We start from the raw sequence: 27,329 nt of genomic DNA, 5'->3' as shown, positions 1-27,329 counted from the left end.
TTCCCGAGGACTCGGGCTCAAGTCCAGACGAAGGGGACCACAAAAGCTGTCCCCAGTCCTTGACACACAGGCAGTGCTGGCGCGGAATTAGGAGACGGTCCCTAAAAACACGTGACCTCAGCCTCCCTCCCTCTCAGGGCTCTCAGTAACCCGCGGCGGGCGCCAGGCCGTACCGGCTCCGGGTGCGCACGACCCACCGGGCACGTAGTGATCAGCCAAGCAGGGCGGGGCCTACGCCCTCACTGTGAAGGCGAAAAGGAGCCGATTGGTGCCCTCAGCAAAGATGGCGGAAAAACACCTACGGGATGAACCAATCAGAGCATAGCTGGCCCTATCGGAAAGCGCTCAGAAACGCGGGCCAGGATTCCTGCGCATGCGCCTTGCCCATTGGCGGGAAGGTGCCACTCTCCCGAGGCAGCTGAATGGGGAAGTAGAGAGGAACCGGGCGGGGGGGTCATTGAATGTCACTCCCTGCGCACTGAACGCTGCTTTATTCATTGGTTAAATTTCCTAACAGAGCATTGTAAACCAAGGCCAGCATGTCCTGAGCGGACCGGTCCCACTGGGCCTGTTGCAGCCTCAGCCTTGGTCCCCTCCGGCCCGGTCTAGCTCTGTGCCGGCCGGGCCAGGGCCTGGCATTCCCGCGGGAACGTGGGTCCGCTTTCCCTACTGGTGTGCGTCCCATCGCAGGCCGAATGGGGTCGGGTTAGGGGCTGGGGGAGGCGAGGCGGCCCCCGGCCCCCGCGAGATGCCGCCCGGGCGACCTCCCGGCCTGGCTACCTACGCCGGCGGGCACGACTGGGACGTGGCCCCCTCTGAGTGCTACTGCCGCGATCCCGCTTGTCAGATGGAAGGTCCGTGATGAGAGGCAGGTGGCAATGAGAAGGGGCCCGGAGACCCCTGCTGTAGCACTCGCTCCCAGCCCCCAGCCTCCCTGGCCCTCCGTGGGGGGAGCAGCGAGCCCGCCGGGAGAACCGGGACTTGCCACCCACGTCCCAGGAAGCTCAAGTCGCTGACAATCATTAGTAATCGATTAAGGAGGCAACCGTGGGAGCCCAGGAGTGGCTGAGTTCCCCGGGGCGACAGAAGCCTGCCTGCCTGTCTGTCCCACCTGGTGCGCGGGTGGGAAGATTTTGTGCTCTTTTGGGGAAAGCCAAAGTGAGAAAAAGTTCCCAAGAACCCCCACCATGGCTCCAGCAACCCCCAGTGGACTCCCTACCCTTGGCAATGACCTCGGCTTCCTCCCTCGTTGGCTTGGGAGCAAGCGTGAGACCTCGATCGCTCCCCCTCTTTGCTGATTCCTAGCCTGCTGCCACCCCGTGCTACCCCTTTCCCTGGCTTAGTTCGTCACTGGACAAGTGACAGTTGGCACAGCTTACAGACAGACAGGACAGGCAGATCCCATCACGGGGCGAGGGGCCAGCTCCTGGGGCCTCCCTCCGTAGGAATCAGAGGCAAGGAGACCCCACCCCCACTCCTGATTCTGAAACGGAAGCTCCCCGCGCAAGTCTTTCCTGCAGCCCGGGTTCTGTGGGCTGCAGGGTGGCGGCGGGAATGATTGCTAGGAAGAAGCCGACAGGGAGACACCGAGGGGCTCAGGCCCGCTGGCGGGGGTGGGGGTGGGGGTGGGGGGCCGTTAGTTGGGGCTGTCGGCCCCCAGCTGCTTCATCTTCTCCTCGGAGGCTTTGTCTGGCAGCAGGACCTCCACCGTGAAACTGACCTTCTTGGCGTGGATGAAGCTGTAGGTGTTGTCAAACCGCAGGACATCTGAGGAGGCAGAAAACCGGACATTGAGACAGTTCTGGGCGGGGCGGGGGCAGGGCTGGGGGGGGGTATTGCTTTTTTTGTTTTTTTTTTGTTTTGGTTTTTTAAATTTTAAGATTTATTTGAGGCCAGCGCCGTGGCTCACTAGGCTAATCCTCCGCCTTGCGGCGCCAGCACACTGGGTTCTAGTCCTGGTTGGGGTGCCGGATTCTGTCCTGGTTGCCCTTCTTCCAGGCCAGCTCTCTGCTGTGGCCCGGGAGTGCAGTGGAGGATGGCCCAAGTGCTTGGACCCTGCACCCCATGGGAGACCAGGAGAAGCACCTGGCTCCTGGCTTCGGATCAGCGCAGTGCGCCAGCCACAGCACACTGGCCGCAGCGGCCATTGAAGGGTGAACCAACGGCAAAAGGAAGACCTTTCTCTCTCTCTCTCACTGTCCACTCTGTCGAAAAAAAAGAAAAAGATTTATTTGAAAGAGTGACAGAGAGAGGTAGAGCCAGAGAGAGAGGTCTTCCATCCGCTGGTTCACTCCCCAGTTGATCGCAATGATGGGAGCTGTGCTGAGCCACAGCCAGGAGCCAGGAGCTTCTTCCAGGTCTCCCATGTGGGTGCAGGGCCCCAAGACTTGGACCATCTTCTACTGCTTTCCCAGGCCATAGCAGAGAGCCAGATGGGAAGTGGAGCAGCCGGGACTCGAACCGGTGGCTAGGACTTTAACCCACTGTGCCACAGAGCCGGCCCCAATATTGCTTTTTTAAATGTTTTTTTCTATTGTGATCACTGCTGATTTTTGTTCACCGAGCACGGTAGTTGTGGTGGGTACTGGGGTGAAGGTAGCGTCGGTGATGGACCCTGACCTTCTGTAACTTAGCCTCGCTGGGTGGACGAGACATTTGCCATGGGGAGAGGAAAACGGAAGCCAGATGAGTGACAGTCACATCTGGGACAGCTTATAGGGGTGAGGGATCCTTTATTCCCCCGCCAAAGGGCCATAAGGGTATTTATCACACCAGCCGCAGGCCGTACAAAACCATCAACTTGAAAATTAGCCAGCTACACGGATGTATTGAATTTCGAGACCAGATGATTTCTTGAGCCTCATACGGAGGCCATGGGCCAGATGTCCACCTCTGTCTTAGAACAGGGCCCCTACAGACCGAAACCAGGGCCCTTCAGACAAGTTGGAGCTTTCGCTGAGCTTTGAAAGGGGAAGAATTAGTGGCAGGGCCAGTGCTGCTCCACTTCCGATCCAGCTCCCTGCTGTGGCCTGGGAAAGCAGTAGAAGATGGCCCAAGTCCTTGAACCCCTGCACCCACGTGGGAGACCCAGAAGAAGCTCCTGGCTCCCGGCTTCAGATCGGCGCCGCTCTGGCCGTTGCGGCCATCTGGGGAGTGAACCAGCGGATGGAAGACCTCTCTCTCTCTCTGCCTCTCCTTCTCTGTGTAACTCTGACTTCCAAATAAATAAATAAATCTTAAAAAAAAAAAAAAAAGAATGAGTGGCAGCAGTAGTCGCTGTGACAGTAATGTGTGTGTTCCCTCACACACTGGTCCTGTGTTATAGCCTGTAAGGAGAAGGGCAGTTTGGCCATGCAGTGAGGACCTGCGGAGCCTTTTAGGATTTCCCTCTTGCCCACATGGCTGCCTCTGGCCAGCCTGACTTGGGCCATGGAAGGCTTGGCCTTGTTCGGTCTCTGCCAAAAGATAAAATGTGCAGACTCCGTCTGCCAGCAATTTATCCACAGCAAGAGAAATGGACAAAGACGCTCAGCGCACCTGTGTGTGACAAGGATCGGGTAGGGAGACTCAGATGTCCCCCAGAGGACAATTGCTCAAACAGATGGCCCTCGACTACAGCGGAGCTATCCCTAATAACGCACTGTGAGGTCAAATTAAACTAAAAATATCAGAGCACCAGTTCGAGTCCCGGCTGCTCCACTTCCAATCCAGCTCCCTGCTATGGCCTGGGAAAGCAGTGGAAGATGGCCCACATCCTTGGGCCCCTGCTGCTTTTGTGGCCATTTGGGGAGTGAACCAGGGGATGGAAGACCTCTCTGTCTATAACTGCCTTTCCAATAAATGAAAAAAAAAATCTTAAAAAATAAAAACCCTAGCTCTGCCCCTTCCTTAGCCTGGTATTCTCTCACTTTCCCCAACAGCAGCGGGGGAGAAGGGAGGTGGGGACACAAAAGTCTGTGTTTAATCCTAAAACATAGCCTCTCTCCTTTCCCGTCCCTTGACAGAATGCATCTTTCAGACCTGGTGGGAAGTGAGCATCAGTCACCTGTTTTCTCCCAGTCTTCCAGGACTCATGGGTGCTCCTCCACCCCACCCCCACCCGCGCCCCCAGAAAGAGTGAGGCGTCCCCTCTGCCCTGGATGACAGGGTCTGAGCAGCCAGAGGCCGCCATGCCGCTAGAGAGGTCTTGAGCTCCCTGGACTAAGTACCCCCACTGTGCTCTCTGCCCCTGGGTCGGAGGCCCGGGCCCAAGGTGCGTGCAGCTCCAGAGTCTGCAGGCTTCATTCAGATGCTAATCAGCCACTCTCAGCGCCCCCAGAGACCCCCAGGTGTAGGCTCCTTCACCTCTTGTTAGGTAACCGCCTCCCAGGAGGAAATGATCAAAACACACAATGTCAGGTTCCCTGGGGCCGGGGGTTCCCAGCGGGGAAGGAACCATTCTGAAGGGGAAGGGGAGTTGCTGTAATCTCGCCCCTCCTTTATACATTTTTTCCCTTATTCAAAAAACATATTTATTAATTTTAATTTTCTCCCAGCCCCTCCTTTATACATTGAAATATATATTTATATATCCTAGGGGCTGGCATTGTGGCCCAGCAGGTTAAGCCGCTGCCTACAATGCCGGCATTCCATACTAGAGTACTAGAGTGCCAATTCAAGTTCTAGCTGCTCTGTTTCTCCCCCAGCTTCCTGCTAACGTGCCTGGGAAAGCAGCAGAGGGTAGCCCAAGCCCTTGGGCCCACGCCACCCATGTAGAAGATCCAAAGGAAAGAAGCTCCTGGCTCCAGGCTTTGGCCTGGCCCAGCTCCCATTGTCACAGCCATTTAGGGAGTGAACCAACAGATCAAAGATTTCTGTCTTCCCTCTCTGTTACTATGCCTTTCAGATAAGTAAATCTCTAAAAAACATATATTCTCAGTCAACTTAATTTCACTTTCATATTACAAAGAAATCATAATTGACGTTGAAATTATGTGTGTAGATGGGTTATATTGTGGTGAATTTCCCCTCGCACAGTAAAGGGGATATTGGAACTATTTGTTATAAAAGGAGAGCGTTTGGTATTTAGGGTCGAGACCACTGCTCTAGGAATTTTGTGGATGCCAGATTAAGAGTCCTGTCTCAGGCTGGCACTGTGGCGTAGCAGGTAAAGCTATGCTGGCATCCCATGTGGGCGTTGGTTCAAGTCCCAGCTGCTCCACTTCCAATCCAGCTCCCTGCTAATACACCTGGGAAAGCAGCGGAGGATGGCCCAAGAGCTTGGGCCCCTGTGATCCAGCTAAGAGACCTGGAAGAAGCTCCTGGCTCCTGGCTTCAGTCTGGCCCAGCCCTGGCCATTGAGGCCATTTGGAGAGTGAATCAGGGGATGGAAGATCTCTGTCTCTCCCTCTCTCTGTAACTCTGCCTTTCCAATAAATAAAAATAAATCTTGGGAAAAAAAAATAAAAGGATCTCAGGCTCTACTCCTCTTCTTTCCCTTTAAGGAGAAGAAAAGCCAAATCTGATTATTTGCTGCAGGGTACATTTTTCTGCCAAGGGCCGTTAGGATATTTATAACATCACTTGCGGGCCATGCAAAGTGATCAACTTAAAAATAAGCCTGCTATAGATTTATTGAACTTCCTGCCGGCGGCGGCCTCGGCAGGGCCGGACATTCCCTACCCTAAGATGTAGAGACACTTGCTCAGGACGCGGGCACGGCTGACTCCGGGAGGGCTCTCTCCACCCTGCACTGCCGGCCGCCCCGTGTAAGCTCCCTGAGGTGGTGGAGGTCTTCTGTTCCACCTTGGTCACTCCTGTGGGCAAAAGCAGATCTATTCTCTGATTCCTTCGTTTCAGAATCTGGTCCACCTCCCCAGTGACTCAGTACCCTTGGACGTGGACAGGGGGAGCCCAGGGAGGGTTCATGTGCTCTTGGCATCGGAGACCGGCCCAGAGGTCTAATCCCTCCATGGGGCGATCACATTTCTCTTTGCCACGGGTCTCCTGCTTCTCCGAGGGCACCGCCCTCACACAGGTGAGCTTGCAACCTAATGCTGGATTCTCTGGGCTCTGAACCTGAGCCGCAATCCCAGACCACGGCTGATCCCACCTCTTTGTCTTGACACCTGGGAAAGGGGATCAGACACCATGGCCAGACCCCGTTCCTCCTGAGAATGGGAAAGAAGCAGATCATAGCCACAGCCCTGCAGGCAGGTAAGGGGATGGTCCAAGAGGAGCTAAAATTAATGTGGGATTTGCAGACCCACGCCTGGCGATGCTAAAAGGTTCGCGGTGCCGAGCCGGCGCCGCGGCTCACTAGGCTAATTCTCCGCCTTGCGGCGCCGGCACACAGGGTTCTAATCCCAGTTGGGGCACCAGATTCTGTCCCAGTTGCCCCTCTTCCAGGCCAGCTCTCTGCTGTGGCCTGGGAGTGCAGTGGAGGATGGCCCAAGTCCTTGGGCCCTGCACCCCATGGGAGACCAGGAGAAGCACCTGGATCCTGCCTTTGGATCCGCGCGGTGTGCCGGCCACAGCGTGCTGACCGCGGCAGCCATTGGAGGGTGAACCAACGGCAAAGGAAGACCTTTCTCTCTGTCTCTCTCTCACTGTCCACTCTGCCTGTCAAAAAAAAAAAAAAAAAAAAAAAGCGACAAAAGGTTCGCAGCGCCTTTGTGGGCTGTGTCCTTCAACGGGCGAAGCTGGAAGATGGGCTGGGGCTCCCTGACTGCCTCCAGGACTCCCCTGGGCTGGGGTCCACTCTTTCCTCTGTCACATCAAGGACAGACTTTCTGACTGTCACTAGGACAGCCTGCAGCCGAGAGATCCTGGGCCAGGACTCCAGGAATTTCTGGCGTGTTCCATCTTGGGATGTCTACAGAAGCCACTGAAAGATAACATCCCTGCTCTAAACTCCAGCTTCCCTGTCTAAAAAACAAAGAAATCCAAGGTCCTGTGTACAGTGCACATTCTCCTGTGTGGGTGACAGTGTCTGGGCTGGTGCTAAGCCTGGCTCTTGCCAAAGCTCACAGCAAACGCCTTCTCCCCAGGGACCCGGCTGCTCACTAACAAAAATACTGCCCTCCCCTCTCCTCCCCGAGGAGCCATACGGCACCACGGAGTTCCCATCTGTGAGAAGGGGGCAGCAGGGACTGAAGGCTGCCTGGGACGTGAGGGAGGTGGCGGGGACGCTGTGGACACTCACAGAGCCCCAGACGTCTGTGAGACGGCCTTGGATCTCCTGCAGATGCTGCTGTGGGAGTGTGGGCTCGGGGCTTCTCGCCCACCTGCCCTAACCGTGGTGGCCGTGAAGTAGCCAGCGGTTGCTCTCTGCCAGGCATTGTGCTACGGGCCACACAGACCTTATCACGTTAAACCATCAGGGCTACCTCGCTCCAGCAATCAGCAAGCTGAAACTCCGGGAGGTGGCGTCAGCTGCCTAAAGCCATGCAGCTGGTTAGCTGTGTGGCTCAGCAGTTAAAATGCCCACATCCCACATCGGAGAGCCTGGCTTTGAGTCCCGGCTCCACTTCCTGATTCCAGCTTCCTCCTAGCGCACGCCCTGAGAGGCGGCAGGTGATGGCTCAAGCCCTCGGAAATCCCTGCTTCCCACGTGGGAGACCTGGATCCAGTTCCCGGCCCCTGGCTTTGGCCGTTGCAGGCATTTGGGAAATGAACCCACAGACAAAAGCTCTTTCCGTCTCTGTCTGCCTTTCAAATAAAACAAAAAGAAATCATCAAAAGGAAAAGGAAAAAAAAAAGTCCTGAGATCTGATGAGATGGCGCTTGCTTTCACTGGTTTTCCATACAAGGCCCTTGGCTCAAATAGAAAGAAAGCTGAAGATTTGATTTCAGGGAAGGGAGTGTGTGTGTGTGTGTGCACGCGTGTGCATGTGCGTGTGTGTGTATAAATATAGTTCATGATCACAGTAAAATAGATTTCCAGAAATCATGTTGAACATAAAAGCCCTCCAGAAGCACCCAAGAGATAAAGCACTGTAACAGCTAGCACAGGGGCCCAGAATTCTTTTTCTTTCTCTTTTGCACCAAAGCGAGTGCCTATGTTTTGTGTTTCTTTTGTTGGACACGCGTCAGATACTTTACATGTCATTTTCTTTCATGGGCATAGGATGTCCCCTTGTATGGATGACCGAAGCACTTAACAAGGCCTTATTATGGCCATGTAGTTTCCTGCCAGCTCGCCGGGCTGTTAGGAACACCTGTGTCCCTCGGGCTTTCCATATCTATGTCGCTATTTCTGCAGGATAAATTTCCACAAGGAGAACTGCTGAGGCAAAGGGAATTTTCCTCGGCACTGCCAAGTCCACCGAGGTCAAAGGCCACTCCAGATATCTAGTTGCCACTCTCACTCTCCGGAGATAAAATGGCCTGGTCACAGGATGTGCCCATTCTCTCTGCTCAAGCTGGACCTGGGTGAAACACAGAGGGGCGGGGCCAAGTGTGGTCCCTGCCCCCCACCCAGCCAGTTCCGCCTCTCTGATCCCATGCACAAGGAGCGTCCCTAAGACACACGTGGCCATCGCCACAGACCCAGTTACACCTGGGCTGGGAAAAGCACACGTTCTGAGCCCCAGCGGTGCCTCAGGACTGGGACTCACCGACACCTGGGAGTCCCACCCTGCCGTAAGGCAGCTGGGTCACCTGGAACAAGTCATTCCACCTCTCCAAAGTCTAGGTCTCCCCACTGGGCAGCTCGGCTTCTGAGAGTCTAAATCCACGCAGGGACAGGGCCTCCGGGGCAGAAAGTAGGACAGGTGCATAAAGGCACAGCCAAGACAGACAGGGGGATACTTACAGATGCCGGGCTCGCTGCAGGTGAGGGTCCCGTCCTCAGGCACCAGGTGGGAGTTGTACCTCTGGTTGGGCAGCACCTCCGTCATCTCCCCGGCTCGCTGCCGCTCCCCCATCTTGGTCTTCAGGAAAATCCCAAAACCAACATCCGCCCCTTCGGACATAAACTGCCACCTGCAGGGGATATGCACCTGTTCGGGCAGGCTCCTCTCTCGGCGTGCCCTGTGCGTGTTCCCGCACCTGCGAGTGGAAGGCTCGCACCTCCCGGCATGGGCCCCCGGGCCCCTCACCTGAGCACACAGCCGGGAAAGAGGATCTCATACTCCACTTGGTGGGAGGAGCCGCGGGAAATGTGCACGCTGTGTTCGTACTGCTGCTTCACCTGGTCGCGCACGTAGTATTTCTTGGGGATGTCACCCCCGTACTTGATCTGCGAGAGGAGCCGCAACGGGGTGAGTTGGAAGGTGCATGTGAGCCAGGCCTCCCCCATTCGCCTCTGGTCCCCCCGGCAGCCCCTACCTTGGACTTGCACTTGGGGTCTCCATCAGGGTCGGTCATGGTGCCCCCGTACTCCACAGGCACCTGGTCGGGACTGATGTATTTCAGTAAAACCTCCTTCCAGTTTGCTGACAAGACAGGGAAGGCCAGGCACGTGTCACTGCCAGGCAAGATCGCACAGCCCCGGTTGGTCTACACTAACGAGGCAGAAACACCTGTCCCTGCTCCTCTCCCCACGCCCCTCTGCCAAAAAAGAAGCATTAGGAGCATATGAGAGAGAGCTGCAGAGAATTCAGGAGTCGTCATCACCCAGGGGACAGCCCTGCCCTAGACCACCCAGGGGACAGCCCTGCCCTAGACTAAGCACCAGGGGGGTCTGGGTTCCTGTCCTCATTCCTCCAACCAGCTGAGCTACTGAGCCTAGAACCTCCTGCTCCAGAGGGTTATGGTGGATGTGACATGAACTCGGTACACGGCAGCAGGCGTCACCAAGGGCCAAGGGCCGGGCATGCGTGAGTTTAGTCCCCTAGGAAGGCGAGACAAATACAGAAGCACAAGCAGAAGTGGGGGAGGGGGGCAGTATGCAGAGGAAACAGCGTGTTCAGAGGCCTGAATCAATATCACCCATCCTGCTTAGGCTGCACTTGGTGAGGGCAGGGCTGTGCCTGTCTTTGCAGAGTGAAAGAGAGACAGGGAGAGGGAGAGACAAAGGTCTTCTATCTGCTGGTTCCCTCCTCAAATGGCCCCAACAGCCAGGGCTGGGCCAGGTCGAAGCCAGGAGCCTGGAACTCCATCCAGGTCTCCCACATGGGTGGCAGGAGCCCAAGCACTTGGGCCATCCTCCGCTGCTTTCCCAGGCACGTTAGTGGGGAGCTGGATGGGAAGTGGAGCAGCCAGGACTCTGAGCAGGCGCCCTGATATGGGATGCCGGCATCACAAATGGCCCCAAATCTGTGTGTGTGTCTCACTCCCACGTTGCCCCACACCTGGCCGTGCTCAGCTGTGACTTACTGAGCAAACGCATCACTGCAGAGCAACCCTTTAAAAGGGTTCCCTTGGCGTCAGCCCGGCCGCAGCTTCTACTTCTGCCCCTGTTGCTTTTAGCCGCTTCGCTTCCTGTGGTCCCACTCAGCTTCCTGTGGTCCCTCTCATTTTTTTCTTTTTTCTTTCCCGACCAGCAGAGTTTGACTCTGGCACAGCCAGAGCTGAGAACCAAGAACCACTTCTCCACCAGTCCAGGTGCCTAAAGAAACATCGGCCAAATGCAGTATCTTGATACCAGCTCCCTTTGCCACACTGGCCGTCTTAGCTCCATTAGAGGCAGTGGCTCTGAGCCCCAGGACGCAACCCCGTGTCCTGTGCTGGGCTGGCTGCATCCCCAGACAGAAGGTGCCAGCCTTGCTTTTTTATGGTCCTGCGACCAAGTGACTCCTGGGAACACAGTGTGTGTTTATGGTCTTGGGGTGACTTCACTGGCACCACTAAGCGCCAATGATCAGCCTGGAGTGAATTTCCTCGCTCCTGCATTGAAGATCCTGTACCTCCCTGCCCCCCACCTCCCTGGAGGCGGGTTTGGTTGAAAGAGTTTTTTAGGTGTGGGTGGGAGAACAGACCGAACCTCCCCTGTAGCTCTGCTGCCCAGCAACCAAACCTCCCATCATGCACGTGGTGGGTGGCAGGCACAGAAAAACCAAAAGCCACAGACGCCTTTGGCTCAGTTGCAGACTTGGGATAAGGCCAGGAGTGTTCTTCCCATCTTACAGAGAGAGTAGCTGAGGTAGCAAGGAGAACCTGCTGCCACCAGAGCTGGTTCTAGAAGCTTCTAGAAGCCAGGAGCCCCATGCGTTGGTGATGACCCCTCTCTCCACTCCCAGGGTCTCCCTGGCACACAGTGGGGAGCGTGTCATTCAGAAGCTTCCCGAGTCCTCATCACCCCAAGTTCAACTCCATAGGTGGCATCAAACCCCGCAGGAACCTGGCCCTGTCTACTTTTCCAGCCCTTGCTCCTACCACTGCACTTCCTGCCCCAGCAAAATCGAACTCCTCCCCGCCTGCCCCGGGGCCGGCCTTGGTACTGCACATCCTGTGGCTCCCTTTTGAGTCACACCTTCCCCCGTGGCCTGGCATTCTTCCCGCTCCCCTACATATCCAATCCCCACTGACAGCTACTCTGCCAGCCTCACTAACCACTCTCCAGACTCCCCGGTGGGCTCCTCTTGCTCTGCCTGTCCTTGAACTTGGATAGCCCCTGGGGTCCAGGCTCTGTGCTTCCACAATCAGTCTTCTCTCTCCAGGTTTCAGCTGCTGCCTTTGACAAATGTGATCTCCACGCTGGCATTCTCTCGTAAGCTGCTGCCTCAAGTGTTCCCAAAACTCTGTATATCTCAAACTCCTCAAAGTCAACTTCAAGTTTACTTCAAGTTTACTCTTCCACAAGTCTTTCCCAGTGTCTAACCACACCGCCACCTACTCAACCGCTTGTGCCAGACACCAAGGACTCCTTCTAGATTTCTCTTTCTCCCTCCACATGTGGTTGACTGAGTTCTGCTATTTTACTTCCTAAATAAATCTTAAAAAAAAAGATTGGGGCTGGTGGAGTGGCACAGCAAGTTAAGCCACTGACTGTAGTGCCAGCATCCCTTATGGGGACCGGTTTGAGTCCTGGCTGCTCCAGTTCTGATCCAGCTCCCTGCTAATGAGCCTAGCAAAGCAGCAGAGAATGGCCCAAGTGCTTGGGCCCCTGCACCTACATGGGAGACCTGGGAGAGACTCCTGGCTTCAGCCTGGCTCAGCTCTGGCTGTTGAAGCCATTTGGGGAATGAACCAGAGGATAAAGATTTGTTTTTCTCTCTCATGTGCATGCACACTCTCACCCTGTAACTCTGACTTTCAAATAAACAAGGTTGACTTACTTATTTGAAAGGTAAAGTCAGAGAGAGAGAGAGAGAGAGAGCGCAAGCTTCCATTTGCTGGTTCACTCCCCAAATGGCCGTAATAGCCAGGGCTGGGCCAGGTCGAAGCCGCGAGCCAGGAACTCCATCCTGGTTTCCCATGTGGGTGCAAGGGCCCAAGCACTCAGACCATCTTCTGTTGCTTTCCCAGGCACATTAGCAGGGAGCTGGATCAGAAGTGGAGCAGCCAGGGCTTTATCCTGGGCTCACATGCTGGCGTCGCAGGCAGCGCCCCACCTACTGCTCCACAGTGCTGGCTAAGTCCGTCCTCTCCCCAATCCCTTTTGCCACTGCTCCGGTTCAGGCTGACAATGCCCCTTGCATCAACTGTGGCAACAGTCTGCACACTGGCACCTGCCCTTCCCAACCCTGCCAACACAGTGTTGCTCAGTGCACAACCTGATCGCGGGACTCCCCTGCCCAGAGCTCTCCTCCCTGGTGCCCGGCGGCCTGCAGAGTCATGTCCCAGCTCCTCACCAGGGAGTCTAGGGTTCCGTGCCCCCCTGGCTCCCTCTCCCCAGCCTCGTCTCCTGCCATGCCCTGCCTCACTTTCCGTAACAACCGCCTGTGCCGTGCTGGGTAAGGTCTTGGCTCAACGTTCCTCCTTCTGCCAGGCAGCTTCCTGCCTTGCTCCATCTCACCTGCCTGGCTGGCTGGCACTCTGCGGCAGGCAGCTCTGGGAGGCATCACCTCCCTAGCTCAGGTCGGGAACGGGGGGTGGGTGCCCCTGCTTGGGCTCCCAGGCCCCTTGTGGGCTCCCCTCTCTTGCACTTACCATAGCCAGCTGCTAGACAGCCCTCTGTGTCTCCCTTCCCCTGAGAGGCCAAGAGCTTCCCCAGGGACTCCAAGTCTTCATCTTTGCAGCCTTGGCTCCCGGTGCAGGGCCTGGCCCACAGCAGGCACTCGTCCAGGGTAGCCCCTCCTACATGCCTCCAAACTAAAGCAACCTTGTTCTTTGACTGATCTCTAGGGCACCTCTCTGTGCCATGTCCAATTTGTCTCTGTGCCACGTCTAGTTTGCTGTGTGGTTTCTCTCGCCCCTGTCAATGCTATAAGCTCTTTGAGGGCAAGGACGGGTGTTTCCATCATCTTTGAATCTGTCACGGGGAGCCCAGTGATTGCTTCAAGTGTGTCTGAGAGGGGCTTGGTACTGTGGCACAGTAGGTAAAGCCAATGCCGGCATCCCATGTGAGTGCCAGTTCGAGTCCCGGCTGCTCCACTTCCCATCCAGCTCCCTGCAGATGCACCTGGGAAAAGCTGCAGAAGATGGCCCAAGTGCTCAGGCCCCTGCCACCCATAGGGAGACCCAGACAGAGTTCCAGGTTCCTGGCTTAAGCCTGGGCCAGTGTGGCCCTCTCTCTGTCTCTGTTTCTCTCTCCCTCTCTGTCACTCTGCTTTTTAAATGAATAAATAAGTCTTTAAAAAAATAAATAAATAATGAGTGTCTGAGAGAAAGAGTTCCTAGGAAAACAGCCAGGCCAGAGCCCCGCCCACCACCACCAGATGAGCCGAGGCAGCCGCCAGGCAGTGGCCGTGGCCTCTGCAGCCAGCCCCACGTGCATCCGCCCCATCCTGCGGCCCTCACCTCCCAGGACCATGATCTTCTTGCGAGTGTCCTCGCTCAGGAAGGGCTTGATGAGGTTGTAGGCCACAGGAAACAGCTTGGGAGCTGGAACCGAGACCAAGGGTCAGTGCTCAGCGTGCCCAGACGGTTCGGTCCACGACCCCCTTCTCCAAAGCACTCCCAGCTGGGTGGGGCCCCGCGCGCCACGGGGCTCCCATGGGCAGCCCAGGCCGTGTGCCCCTGTGACGCCCAGCTCCTCAGGCAGTGCAGTGGGACAGCTACGGGCTCCCTTCCTGGCAGGTGTCAAGGGTCCCGTTCCTGGACACGCGCTTAGGCCCCTCCCCGGCTCACTCGCTTCTCCTCTCCCGAATCGGCCCCACCCAGTCCTATGTCTGGCCCCGCCTCCCCCCCCCACCTGCATGACATCATCCCCGACCCACCTTTGACAACAAAGAGGCGCTTCAGTGTCTCAGGATAATTTTCCTCGAACATGCAGAGGAACTGTGGAAACGGAACGGCTCTGATGCTAGGGACTCCGCCTTCCAGAATCCGCCCCGTCTGGCCTCACCCCTGCGGAGGAGGCCGGCTCCCCTCCCCCTCGGCTCTGTCTCCCGCGCCCTCCGCACCCTCTCTCACCCTCTCTCACCTCTCCATAGGCTTCCACCGCAGGCTTCCAGAGATGCCTGAGGCCGAGCCCCTCGCAGTCGTAAATCATGGTGATGGTCTCCACCTTCCTTCCCAACTGCCGGGACCACAGAGCAGAGGGAGTCACATGGGGCACCCCGTTTCAGGGAGAATGCTGGTGGTGCCTCGCTCCCTTGGGGCAACCAGAGGTGGCCAGGGTTGGGCCTAGGGTTTTCCAAACCAAGATCATCACCCTGGCTGGAGCCGTGGCCTGGCCCGTGCTCATCCAGAAAACCACGTGACCGCTCAGGTCCCTGCCGTTCCTCAGGGTGGCCTGGTGGCCTCCCATGGACTCAGCCACGTGCAGCCGCATCCCGCTCAGGTGCTGTGCCCTGAAAGGGGCTGCCATGCCAATGCTTCCTGCACACGCACACACACACACACACACACCCAGCCCAGGGCATCTGCATGCAGTGGCTGCTCTGGGAGCATTTGCCGCCGACACTGTGGAAACGTTCCTGAACTTGGTCACATCCTTCCACTTGATCTTTGCAACTTCTGAAGGGAGAGAGCAGAGACGGCCGGGCTGGCAGCTCCAGCTCCCTCCTCGGTCTTTGTCTCAGTCATGGAACCAGCTGTGCTGAACTTCTGTGGCCTGGAATCTGAGTTTGCCACGTCAAGGGTACCCAAACACTTGTCCAAGGATGGCTTGGCCCATGACAAACGTTACACTGGCCCCAGATAAATCAGGGGAGTAATAATAACATAGTGAGTTTTTTTTTTTTTTTAAAGACAGAGTTACAGAGAGAGGTAGAGACAGAGAGAGAGGTCTTCCATCCGCTGGTTCACTCCCCAGATGGCCGCCATGGCCGGAGTGGTGCCGATCCAAAGCCAGAAGCCAGGAGATTCTTCCGGGTCTCCCACATGGGTGAGGGGCCCAAGGACTTGGGCCATCTTCTACTGCTTTCCCAGGCCATAGCAGAGAGCTGGATCGGAAGAGGAGCAGCTAGGACTAGAACCGGTGCCCATATGGGATGCCGGTGCTTCAGGCCAGGGCATTAACCCACTGCGCCAGAGTGCCGGCCCCAGTGAGTTTTTTTTTTTTTTTTTAATGAAGTTCAATGTACTGCAGCCAAAGGACTGCCTTGGAATAGGTGTGTGGCTCAGCGGAGGAAGGAACTGGTGCGTATCACAGCACCAAGTTCAAGCCCCAGCTACTCTGCTTCCCATGTAGCTTCCTGCTAAGGCAGTGGAAATGGCCCAAATACTTGGGCCCCTGCCATCCTTGTGGGAGATCCAGATGAAGCTCCAGGCTCCTGGCTTCAGCTTGGCCCAGCCCTGGCTACTGCAGGCATGTGGGGAGCTTGTGTGGAAGATCTCTCTTCCTCTTTCTATCGCTCTGCCTTTCAAGTAAATGAAAAATCTTTAAAAAAAAAAAATTTAAGGACTGCCTTTTACTCTGAGATAATGCCATTCCTATAATTTTGGGTGTTAATTACAGTAAAAATAGCAACATTTTTTAAGTCTTTACTTGGCAAAATAAAAATCTAGCAACAGGATGTCAGCTTCCAAAACTCTGAAATTGCCCCCGATCTATAAAACCCAAAAACCCCGGGCCTCAGCTGTGCTTCGATACCCACGTGACAGCCCCACTCTTGTCTGATCCCGTGGATCCCCAGGTGACAGCCCCCTCCTGTCTGATCTCCTGGATCCCCACATGACAGCCCCCTCCTGTCTGATCCCCTGGATCCCACATGACAGCCCCCTCCTGTCTGATCTCCTGGATCCCCACATGACAGCCCTGCTCCTGTCTGATCCCCTGGATCCCCACATGACAGCCCTGCTCCTGTCTGATCCCCTGGATCCCCACGTGACAGCCCCCTCCTGTCTGATCCCCTGGATCCCCACATGACAGCCCTGCTCCTGTCTGATCCCCTGGATCCCCACGTGACAGCCCCCTCCTGTCTGATCCCCTGGATCCCCACATGACAGCCCTGCTCCTGTCTGATCTCCTGGATCCCCACATGACAGCCCCCTCCTGTCTGATCCCCTGGATCCCCACATGACAGCCCTGCTCCTGTCTGATCGCCTAGATCCCACGTGACAGCCCCCTCCTGTCTGATCCCCTGGATCCCCACATGACAGCCCCCTCCTGTCTGATCCCCTAGATCCCACGTGACAGCCCCCTCCTGTCTGATCTCCTGGATCCCCACATGACAGTCCTGCTCCTGTCTGACCCCCTGGATCCCCACGTGACAGCCCCCTCCTGTCTGATCTCCTGGATCCCCACATGACAGCCCCCTCCTGTCTGATCTCCTGGATCCCCACATGACGGCCCCCTCCTGTCTGATCTCCTGGATCCCCACATGACAGCCCCCTCCTGTCTGATCTCCTGGATCCCCACGTGACAGCCCCCTCCTGTCTGATCTCCTGGATCCCCACATGACAGCCCCCTCCTGTCTGATCTCCTGGATCCCCACGTGACAGCCCCCTCCTGTCTGATCTCCTGGATCCCCACATGACAGCCCCCTCCTGTCTGATCCCCTGGATCCCCACATGACAGCCCTGCTCCTGTCTGATCGCCTAGATCCCACGTGACAGCCCCCTCCTGTCTGATCCCGTGGATCCCCAGGTGACAGCCCCCTCCTGTCTGATCTCCTGGATCCCCACATGACAGCCCCCTCCTGTCTGATCCCCTGGATCCCACATGACAGCCCCCTCCTGTCTGATCTCCTGGATCCCCACATGACAGCCCTGCTCCTGTCTGATCCCCTGGATCCCCACATGACAGCCCTGCTCCTGTCTGATCCCCTGGATCCCCACGTGACAGCCCCCTCCTGTCTGATCCCCTGGATCCCCACATGACAGCCCTGCTCCTGTCTGATCCCCTGGATCCCCACGTGACAGCCCCCTCCTGTCTGATCCCCTGGATCCCCACATGACAGCCCTGCTCCTGTCTGATCTCCTGGATCCCCACATGACAGCCCCCTCCTGTCTGATCCCCTGGATCCCCACATGACAGCCCTGCTCCTGTCTGATCGCCTAGATCCCACGTGACAGCCCCCTCCTGTCTGATCCCCTGGATCCCCACATGACAGCCCCCTCCTGTCTGATCCCCTAGATCCCACGTGACAGCCCCCTCCTGTCTGATCTCCTGGATCCCCATATGACAGTCCTGCTCCTGTCTGACCCCCTGGATCCCCACGTGACAGCCCCCTCCTGTCTGATCTCCTGGATCCCCACATGACAGCCCCCTCCTGTCTGATCTCCTGGATCCCCACATGACGGCCCCCTCCTGTCTGATCTCCTGGATCCCCACATGACAGCCCCCTCCTGTCTGATCTCCTGGATCCCCACGTGACAGCCCCCTCCTGTCTGATCTCCTGGATCCCCACATGACAGCCCCCTCCTGTCTGATCTCCTGGATCCCCACGTGACAGCCCCCTCCTGTCTGATCGCCTAGATCCCACGTGACAGCCCCGCTCCTGTCTGATCCCCTGGATCCCACATGACAGCCCCCTCCTGTCTGATCCCCTGGATCCCACATGACAGCCCCCCTCCTGTCTGATTGGCTGGATCCCACATGGCAGCCCCCTCCTATCTGATTGGCTGGATCCCCACGTGACAGCCCCCTCTTGTCTGATCCCCTGGATCCCCATACGACAGCCCCGCTCCTGAATGATCGGCTGGATCTCCATGTGACAGCCCCCTCTTGTCTGATCACCTCTGCCATGGCGGGCAGGTGGCTCAGTCCCAGCCGCGCTCACCTTAGTGGTCTGGCGGGCGCACTCCTGCAGAAGCAGCTCGCAGTCCCGCATCTTGGTCTTGAGCAGGTCCTGCTTGGTGGCTGAGAACAGCAGCCCCTTGGCATCCAGAGGGCCGATGATGTCGTACCAGACCGGGCAGCCCTCCAGGTCGTAGCCACACATGCCCCCCGACAGGTACTGCTGGACCACCTGGGCAGAGATGCAGGGGAGGCACCTGCTCAGCACGCCCGGCTCATCCAGGCCTTCCCCAGCTCACAGGACCTTCTTCCAGGCCCCTCATCCTCTCCTTCCCCTGGGTGCCCAGGCGTACCCACTCTGAGAGCCACCTGGGCTCAGACACCACTGCCACACCTTTCCTCCATGGGTCCCAGTGGACACAAGTTGCGGGGGTGGGGGTGGGAGAATTTGTCCTCACCTCTGGAGGCTGCCAGCTAAAGATGTTGTCAATGTCCTTTTGCTTTCGGAACTCCACGTGCTGCAAAGACACCATCGGGACATTTAAAGAGCAGGAGGAGGGGTGGGGCCTCCACAGGCATCTAGCACGTAAGCGACAGCACGGACAGAGCCCCTGACCACCGTGTTCACGGGAAGGCGAGAGGCAGGAAGAAGATTTGAGAGCTTATCACTTCCGGCTGGCCCAGCGCAGTGACAGCTCCGTGTCTGCAGGGGAGGGAACGCACCTGGGCCCAGAGGGGCAAGGCACAACAGTGGTGACTTAATACTCAGGCACGTTGTATAAGCCAAAGGCTGCGGTCAAGGTAGGCAGAAGCAGGCCAGGAAGTCCAAGCAAGGCGCGATCCTCACGGGGAGGAACTGAGCCGACAGTGGGAGCTGCAGACACACGGCGCTCACCTTCCGCAGCATGGCCTCGGACTTCTGCAGGTCGAAGCCTCTCGCTGAAACAAGGAAACATAGTCAGGGCAAGTCCAGCATGGGGTGGGGTGAGTGTCTCAGGGTGGGGAGAGCTCCCTGTCCCCGGAGCTGCCGGCCACACACACCAGCCCACAGGTGGGAGCTGATGGGAGGACCTGCCCCTGGCCCAGGGCTTTGTGGGTGCAGCAGGTCAAGGTTCCAGGCGCTTGGAGGCAACATTGTAACTTCAACCCAGTGGATACAGGCAAATGAAGGGTCTTATCTCATCTCAGGGAATGCGAACCCTGGACCCTCTTATCATTTGGCCATCCCCCACTACACGGCCAAACTTTATCTCCTGCACTAACATCAGTCCTAAAAAACTGACCCACAGTTCAAAGATGAACACGGCTGCCCTGTTATCGGGGTGCAGCTGGCACAGAGAGAGAGATCTTCCATCCACTGATACACGCCTCAGATGATAGCAACAGCCAGGGCTGAGCCAGGAACTCCATCCAGGGGTGCCCCACATGGGTGGCAGGGACCTAAGTACTTGAGCCATCATCTGCAGCTTTCCCAGGTGCATGAGCAAGAAGACGGCTGGGAAGCAGAGCAGGTGGGACTTGAACTAGCCTTCCAATATGGGACGCGGGCATCCCATGCAACAACACAGCGGGCTGAGCCACAACACCTGCCCCCCACTTACCGTTCTATTGGGTATATTGAGCTGAGATCCCCCACCCCCACCCAGAGATACTCAGCCACGTTACAACCCCTCCGCGACTGGGACCAATTCTTAGCCACCGGGAGTCTCCCCTCCCACCGTGCTGGTCATCCTCTGGCATCTTCGGCCACTTGCCACCATCCACCCTCTCGTCCCTTCCAAACAACCTCCATCTGGATGGTTCCCAGTTAGCCAGTGCCCCTTGCAGAGTGTGGTGCAGAGCCCCGCCCAGCACCAGGTGCTGCCTGCCTTTGCCACTAAAGCCCAAGAACTCTCTTAGCAACAGTCACGCCCTTAACACAGTCAACCAAAAACCCCAAATCCTTTTCACCTGTGCAGCTGCTAAGCCTCCGGCCCCTACCTGGGGAGGCGGGAGCCTCCATCCATCCATCCCTATCAAATTTCATCATGTTACAGGAGGGTTTCATTCCACCCTCTCAAGACATTTGGAGATCTAGATTCTGACCAATTTGTCATCCGCCCTCTGACCTGTCCCTCCCGGCTGTACGTCCTCTGTGGGTCTGATTGACATCTAGATCTGCTGATAGGCCTGGAACCCGGGCCAGACTGCACACTGCCCTCCGGACTGTTGCCGGTCCTTTGATCATCGCTCCTCAGGAGCGGTTGGGCACGTCCCCTGATGCCACCATCGGGCAATCTGATCTTCTCCCTTGGGACCGGAGAGTACATTAAGAGCTTTGACCCGCGCCATGCCCATCGTAGGTGCTGGACCCAGGCTGGCAGAGCTCAGCAGCCGCCCTTGCCTTAGGAAGCTCCTCCTGATACCACCCTTCACAGCCACCGTGCCAGCATGGGGCAGCTTATGGAGGAACATGACCTGGGTTTGCATCCTGGCTCCCCCACATTCTCTGTTGGACCTTGGACAAGACGCTGCACACCTCTGAGCCAATCATGGAGTAAGCTAGGCACACAAGGCAGCATGCTCTTAAGGTGGGGGCATTGGGCCAGGGGCAACCCCCTTGCATAAGGAGTATCCTTATCTTCCCAGGGAACAGGAGTGGTGGTGAATTACGAGCCCTCTTATCTCGGGGAAGCTGTCCAGTTAACCTTTATCTGCTGGGGTGTGGGGGGCGGGGCGGGGGCTGAACATCCACAGGGCTCTGCCTTGCCAGCCCGAGGTGCCACCTGCTCCTGGCATCACCCTGCTCCATGTCCCCAGGTGCCTGCTGAGCCAGGCGTCTCCAGGAGCCCCTGCTGCCACGTTCAGGGGCAGCTCAGGCACCTCGTGGAGTATCACAAGTCCACACATCTCCACCACGGGCTTGCGTCATCCTGCTGCTCTCTGATCCTCCTCGCCGGGGGGCCCAGGGAGAGACGGCGAGGGCTTGGGTACCCACCCTCAGTGCCCGGTGGAGGTGTGGGGGCAGTGCAAAAAAAAACCCACTGAACCTCCAAGTCCCCACCCAGGTCGGGGGATCTGCAAATGACCCCTCCAGAATCAGAGAGTAACAGAAAAGGGTTTCTGTGGCTGTTGTTGCTACTTTGAAAAACCAAAAGAGAAACCCTCATTGAAATTCATCACAAGGGCGGGCAGGCCTGAGCTCCTGCCCGGGAGACCTGAGACACAAGCCCAATGAATGCAGAGGGGACTGGGTCTGCAGCCGAGTCGCGTGGCTCCCCAGGAGGGATCTGTGGGCCACTGGGAGGCACGCTGCCCCGGAGTCAGGAGTCCCAGGCTTTCTGCACACCTCCCCCACCCCCGATTCTGCTTGGCACTCTGGGCCTTCAGGTAGGCCCCCTGCCCAAGGCCTCAGTTTTCTCATCTGACAAATGGGGTGATGTTTGCTATTCCTGGGAGTATACCCAGTGTATTGGGTAAACCATTAAGCCTTATGGAAAGAGGGGTGACCCCAGGACTCAGGAGTTAGGGGGTAGATCAGCTCTCTGAGACCACACAGCCTGCCCTGACAGCATCCCGCTAGCTGGCGTGTGTGTGTGTGTATCTCGCCTGGCCCTTTAAGGTGGCCACAGCCTGCCTCCTCTCTCCACCCACTGGCTTCTTGCTCCAGCCCTTCAGCAAATGCTGGGCTAGAACTGCCTGCCGCCTGGACCCACTCCACTGCCGCCCCCTCGCTGGGCAGGCTGGGCAGGCTGGGCAGGCGGGGCTGGGGAACAGGAGGAAGAGGACAAGTGACACTCTCAGAGGGACGGGAGGCCCCGCAGGGCTCTCCGGGAGGCGCCAGCCCCCAGGTGGTTCTTGGCAGTCAGTCAGGAGCTGGCCATCTGCATTCAGTTTCGGGAAAGAAAAGGAAAACATGTCTCGTCACCCGCTCCAAGACTCCTGGGGGGGTGTGAGTGTGTGAATGTGTGTGTATGTGAGTGTGTGTATGTGTATGAGTGTGTGTATATGTGAATGTGTATGTGTGTGTGCATGTGTGTGCATGTGTGTACATGAGTGTATGTGTACATGTGAGTGTATGTGTGTGCATGTGTGTTTGCAGGTGTGTGAGTGTGTGTATGTGTGTTTGCAGGTGTGTGTGTATGTGTGCATATCTGAGTGTGTGCATGTGTGTATATGTGAGTATATGTGTGTATGTATGTATGTGTGCATAAGTGAGTGTGTGCATGTGTGTATATGTGTGTGTGAATGTATGTGAGTGTGTATGTGTGTTTGTGTGTATATGTGTGTGCATGTATGTGTGTATATGTGAGTGTGTGTATGTAAGTGTGTGCATGTGTGTTTGCAGGTGTGTGAGCGTGTATGTGTGCATATGTGAATGTGTGCATGTGTGTATATGTGAGTATATGTGTGTATGTGTGTATGTGTGCATAAGTGAATGTGTGCATGTGTGTATATGTGAGTATGTGAATGTGAGTGTGTATGCGTGTTTGTGTGTATATGTGTGTGCATGTATGTGTATATGTGTGTGTATGTGAGTACATGTGTATATGTAAGTGTGTGCATGCATGTTGTGTGTGTGTGTGTGTCCATGTCCGTAAGTCATTAATAAGAGCAGGATTTACCCCTTAATGTTTGGGGGCAGGAGTCTACATCACTACAAAGCTCTGTTCATCTAAGGGACATTTTTTTTAGGATTTTGATGCCTGGCAATAAAGCGTCTACAAAGGAAATAAGCAATGAAAGTGTGTCAGAAGAACCGGGGAGGCTGGCATCGACTTGACTCACCGGAGAGAAGAAGGGAAAGGATGAAAGGGTTTTTCAGGAGTTGGGGGACCGGGCTGAGCGCGACCCTGGTGCTCACAGAAACGTGTGGGCTTCCCGGCCACGGACAGAGCTCTCAGCCCGTGTCAGCCTGCTCTCTCGGGGGAGGAGCCCGGCCCCTAGCGGGTGCCACAGCCACACCGGTGCAGAGCTGGAACAAGAGCTCAGGGCCCAGGAGCCTGGTGGCGGCAGAGCCTTGTCAGCCCAAGCTGGGCTGAGCCTGCCCTGAGCCACCCCTGCCCTATGCACACTGCCCACTTGTCCAGTGGGCTGCTGCTGGCCGCAGGGGAGTGGCCACCCCAGCAGGGCAGGCACAGGGCCGGCCTCTCCCAGGCTCTGACTTCCCACACGGCTGGGGCCTTTCTTGGACTGGCTACTCCCCAGCCAGCTCCCCCAAGCCCATCAGCACAGCAGATTTCTGGAGTGGACAGGAAGGACTTGCTCGCTGTGTGACCTGGAGCAAGTCACTTCACCTCTCGGAGTCTCCAATAAGAGGGTTGAGGTTTTCTCTTGCTGAACGCCTCCTGGGCTGACGTCGCCACGAGCAGGGGCTTCAGGGGGTGGCATTCTGTGCCCCAGAACAAGCCCCCCGCCCCAGCCCGCCCCCGGCAGCCCCTCCTCCCTCACCTCGGAGCCAGCGCAGGAGAAAGTAGTCATCTGGATTCGGCAGGGTGGGCAACACATCCTGGACGTTCTCTCGAAACTGTAGGGAGAGGCAGCTGGGTGAGCGGGGGCCCCTGGGCTGGACCCCTCTCCAGCCCGATTCCACTCTGCAGACACCGTGCGCGGCGTGGCCCACCCTATCTCGCTGGAGAAGAGGAGGGAAGGGAGAGAGACCCTGCTCCTGCCTTGTGGCCCGCGCGTTCACAGCCCAGTGCAGTGGGCAGGCCGCTGCGCGCCAGCCAGCTGTCACAGCAGGCACTCTGGGTTCCAAGCGCTGCCCGCGTGCCCAGCGCTGATCTCGGCCCTGGACTCACTCCTCACTCGGAGCCCCTAGGGGTACCCCTGTCCCCATTTTAGACATGAAGGAGTGAAAGCTCAGAGAGGCTGAGTCACAAGTCCAAGGTCGAACAGTAACCAGCAGAGCTGGGATGCAGACTGGGGCCTGCCTGAGTCCAGAATCCAGGGTCTTCTCACGGTGGTCTTACACACACACACACACACACACACACACACCGCTGGGCTGGCAGGTGACCAGTGTGCGGGGGGAGGGGACCAGAAAGCAGGAGGAGGGCGCTCTCGCGTGGCTGCATAGCACAGTGGCTTCCAGGGTGGGCTCCAAGAACTTCACAGGCAGTGGGCGAAGGGAGGCCAGAGGTCCAGAGAGAGGGAACGGTCCCAGGAGGCACAAGCAGGTGGTGACAAACAAGGCAGGTGGACAATGACCCAGCAGGCCGGCCACTCCCACCTCCAGCCTCTCCCCGTCCCTGTAGTGCAGCAGGCTCCATGTCCCAGCCACTCACCTTTCCCGGGTCACTGACCTACAGGACAGCTCGGGAGGGGACCAATGGGAACCGGCCACCTCTGCCCCTTGCCTAGGTCAGCCAGGGACCCAGCCCCGGAAAGCAGCTCCCAGGGAAAAGTTTTCATCCAAACCGCAGGCACCAAGGACCCCACTGGGCCCCTGGTTTGCGGTTTAATCACCACTTAATCCCTTCTCTGCCCGACTTCCCCTGCGGGTCAGCAGTAAACTCTGAGGCCGCCCTTTCCAGCCTCCCTGGCATGGGGGAGGCCTGGCCTGGGACAAAGCCTTCCCAGGGCCAGGCCCTGCCCACTGCTGCCACGGCAGGAGACAGCCGCCACCACCGGCGCCGCCACCCCCCATCATTTCCCACAATGGAAAGTTGCCCAGCCACGGAGCCTCCAGAACCTGGGCCCAACCCAGTTGACTCTGGGGCAGACAACGGGCCAGTCTCCCTTCTCCCAAAGACAGAGAGAGATTCAAGGCAGTGCAGAGCGGGGTGGCCAGCCCTAGAATTTCTGCCCAGGTGCTAAGGCGCTGCTAAGGCAACAGCAGGTGCACCCAAGTAAGTCCTGAGCCAGGCTGGAGCTGAGTTGCAAGATAGACAGGGGAGGGCTGGTGTCTGCTCCCACTAACCCCAAACCCAGGGAGTCACGGGGCTGGCGTGGGGGAGGAGGGATCCTCCACTTTGCGCGTGAAGCCGCTGTCTTTAGCATCACCTGGTCCTCCCTCCTGGCTTTCAGGCCGGCAAGATGCAAAGAGCTGGACAGGGGTTTGGCCAAGGTCGCACGCACAGCCACCTGGTGCCCCACCAAGAGCTACGCAGGCCTCCTGAGGAGCTGTCCAGGGCCCTCTTCTCAAGAGGAAAACCTCCCGGAAGTGGGAGAGAAGCCGAGGCCCTGCCCCTGCCCCCGGGGCCCGAGTCCCTGCCAGCCCCCCGAGGATAAACGTTGCCTTTGTGCCCTCAGCTGCCTCCCAGGGCTTCCAAGCAACCACTGCTTCCCAGGTGGCAGCTCCCGGGGCTGGGGGGCCGGGGCCGGGGCGGGGGCGGCCAAACTTCCCCGGCGCCCCCTAGGCGGGCCGGGGCAGGGCGCCAGGTGCCATGTGCGCCCCCCCTCGCCCGGCTGCCGGCCCCCTCCGCCTCCCGCTCCCAGTCCCTGCCCCGCTGGCCGGCATCCCCGCCCCGGGCCAGGGTGGAGGACTCACTTTGGCCAGAGCCTCCTGCTGTTTGGGGCTCAAATCGCCCACCCTGCCGCTCATCGTGGCTCCGGCTCGGGGCGCGGCGGTTGCGGCAGCTGATGGAGCAGGGACTCGCTCGCCGCCGCCACCGCCGTCGCCGCCGGAGTAAAGTCCCAGGCTTTTGCCCGGGCCGCGGGGCTGGCGGCCAAACCCCGCCTCTTAAAGGATCCCGAGGGGCGGGGTAGGGAGCGTGCGGGGAGGCGGTGACGCGGGTCCCGGGGACCCCGGGGCGGATGGAGAGCGGGAGTGCGCATGGCACGGAGATCAGTGAGCAACGGGAGCGCACAAGTCTGTGCTGCAGGTGCCAAATGCATCCTTAGCTCGCGGCGTGACCTTGGGCCAGACCCTTGCGTTCTCGGGGCCTGGTTCCCGTCTGAACAAGGTCCTCTAAGATCAGGCCCCCAAGGGGGCGGGTGGAGGAGCGCAGGCCCGCGGTGGGTAGTGGGCTGCGAGGGGTCCCCACAGTCTAGCCCTCCAGGGAGTTAGTTCCTGTCTGTGGCTTCCAACTACTGCTCCCAGCTTTTCCGCGTTGACAGACCCCTGCCTCCCCAACCGGGGGGTGGGGGGGGTGGGGGTCGGTCCTCTGCTGCTGCCCCGGGCTGCTCCCTAGCTGCAGGGGGCCTAACTCCGGGGAACCACTTCCTCCACAGCCCCCTCCGCAGCTTCTCGGGAACTCAGGCCTGCTGCCGGCTTATCTGCTTCCCCAGCACTTGCCCAGGGACCGAGCTGAGGGTTCCCCAGGCAGTTGAAGGTCTGATTATGGGATGGATTCTGGCCGCCACAGCCCAGCAGCTTTTTCCTCTGCAGCTGGTACCACCTGACGGTCCCACCATACCCCAGTCCCTGCCCCTTCCCCATACGAAGACGAAGCCGTTTGCCCTGTTCTGAGCTCCACACTCTTCCCCCACCCCCACCCCCGCCGCCTGCTAGCAGCCCCCCTACTGCCCTTGCAGCAGCCAGTCACATCCATCGGCCATTCTTTCCTGGCCGTGGGCCTTGTGCTGGCCTCAGACGCGAATCAGACACCACCCTCCCCTCCCCCAAGGGAAGGGAAACAGCCACGGAACAGCCACGTCCACTAGAAGGTCCCACGGCACGGGCAGCAAGTGGCTGAGAGCTTAAAAGGAAGAAGGGTCTGGAAAAAATCCCAGGGGGCTTCCTGGAAGGAGTGGCATTTATCCTGGGCCTTAAGATTCCTAGTGTTCATTCTGTACCAGCACAGCGGCACAGGCAGAAAAAGGAATATGGCTACAGCCAGAGAGGAGGCGAGAGAAAGGGTAGGGAGGGAGAGCAGAGCTGTGGTGGGCTCTCTGCTCACACAGCGGGCTCAGGAGGCACAGGCGGCCGGCAGCTGGCCCGGGAAACATGCTGGCTTGAGATGCCGGCTTGGGACACCTGCGTCCCTTGTCCCAGGACCTGGGTTCAGGCTGAAGACTCTGTCCCTGAGGCGGCCCTCGCCTTAGGGATTTGCGACAAGGTACAGAGCGAGGGTGCAAGGTCCACCCCGAGGCCAGGAGAACCCAGCCGCAGCCTCTAACTGGGCCTTCGGAGAGTCCCAGCAGTCCTGCCCCAGTTAGAGACCCCTCTGGCTTCTGATGAACAGGACACGGCTGTCTGCTCCTCCGGATGTGCGGTTAAGATCTCTCTTTAAGACCCCGCCAGGGGCTGGCGCTG

General features: G+C 58.0%; 1 protein-coding gene across 2 annotated transcripts; it reads right to left on the bottom strand.

The window, feature by feature from the left end:
- Nucleotides 1-472: 472 nt before the first annotated feature.
- Nucleotides 473-25,795, bottom strand: SEC14L2 (SEC14 like lipid binding 2). 2 transcript variants are annotated; one of them, XM_070065814.1, is made up of 12 exons: nt 25,623-25,795; nt 23,582-23,657; nt 19,047-19,090; nt 18,610-18,669; nt 18,195-18,383; nt 14,450-14,545; nt 14,244-14,304; nt 13,825-13,908; nt 9,310-9,416; nt 9,081-9,220; nt 8,795-8,964; nt 473-1,767 (listed from the first exon to the last, which is right to left on the bottom strand). In XM_070065814.1, exons 1-12 carry the CDS (start codon nt 25,674-25,676, stop codon nt 1,637-1,639), a joined length of 1,212 nt encoding a protein of 403 aa, XP_069921915.1. In that variant the 5' UTR covers nt 25,677-25,795; the 3' UTR covers nt 473-1,636. The 2 variants fall into 2 exon arrangements, with proteins under 2 accessions (XP_069921915.1, XP_069921916.1); XM_070065815.1 differs by lacking the exon at nt 25,623-25,795 and adding an exon at nt 24,418-24,436.
- Between the last annotated feature and the right edge of the window lie 1,534 nt (nt 25,796-27,329).

Source organism: Oryctolagus cuniculus, chromosome 21 (genome assembly GCF_964237555.1).
Source record: "Oryctolagus cuniculus chromosome 21, mOryCun1.1, whole genome shotgun sequence".
NCBI lineage: Eukaryota > Metazoa > Chordata > Mammalia > Lagomorpha > Leporidae > Oryctolagus > Oryctolagus cuniculus.
The sequence above is the reverse complement of the archived record's forward strand: the minus strand, read 5'-3'. Positions and strand labels throughout refer to the sequence as shown.

What these genes read in the sequence shown, in the direction of transcription:
- SEC14L2 (XM_070065814.1), bottom strand. Translation starts at nt 25,676, where the DNA reads ATGAGCGGCAGGGTGGGCGATTTGAGCCCCAAACAGCAGGAGGCTCTG. An exon ending in ACCCCAAGTGCAAGTCCAAG is followed by an intron (nt 9,221 to 9,309) that starts GTAGGGGCTGCC and finishes CTCCTCTCGCAG; the next exon opens with ATCAAGTACGGGGGTGACAT. An exon ending in TTTCCCGGCTGTGTGCTCAG is followed by an intron (nt 8,965 to 9,080) that starts GTGAGGGGCCCG and finishes TATCCCCTGCAG; the next exon opens with GTGGCAGTTTATGTCCGAAG.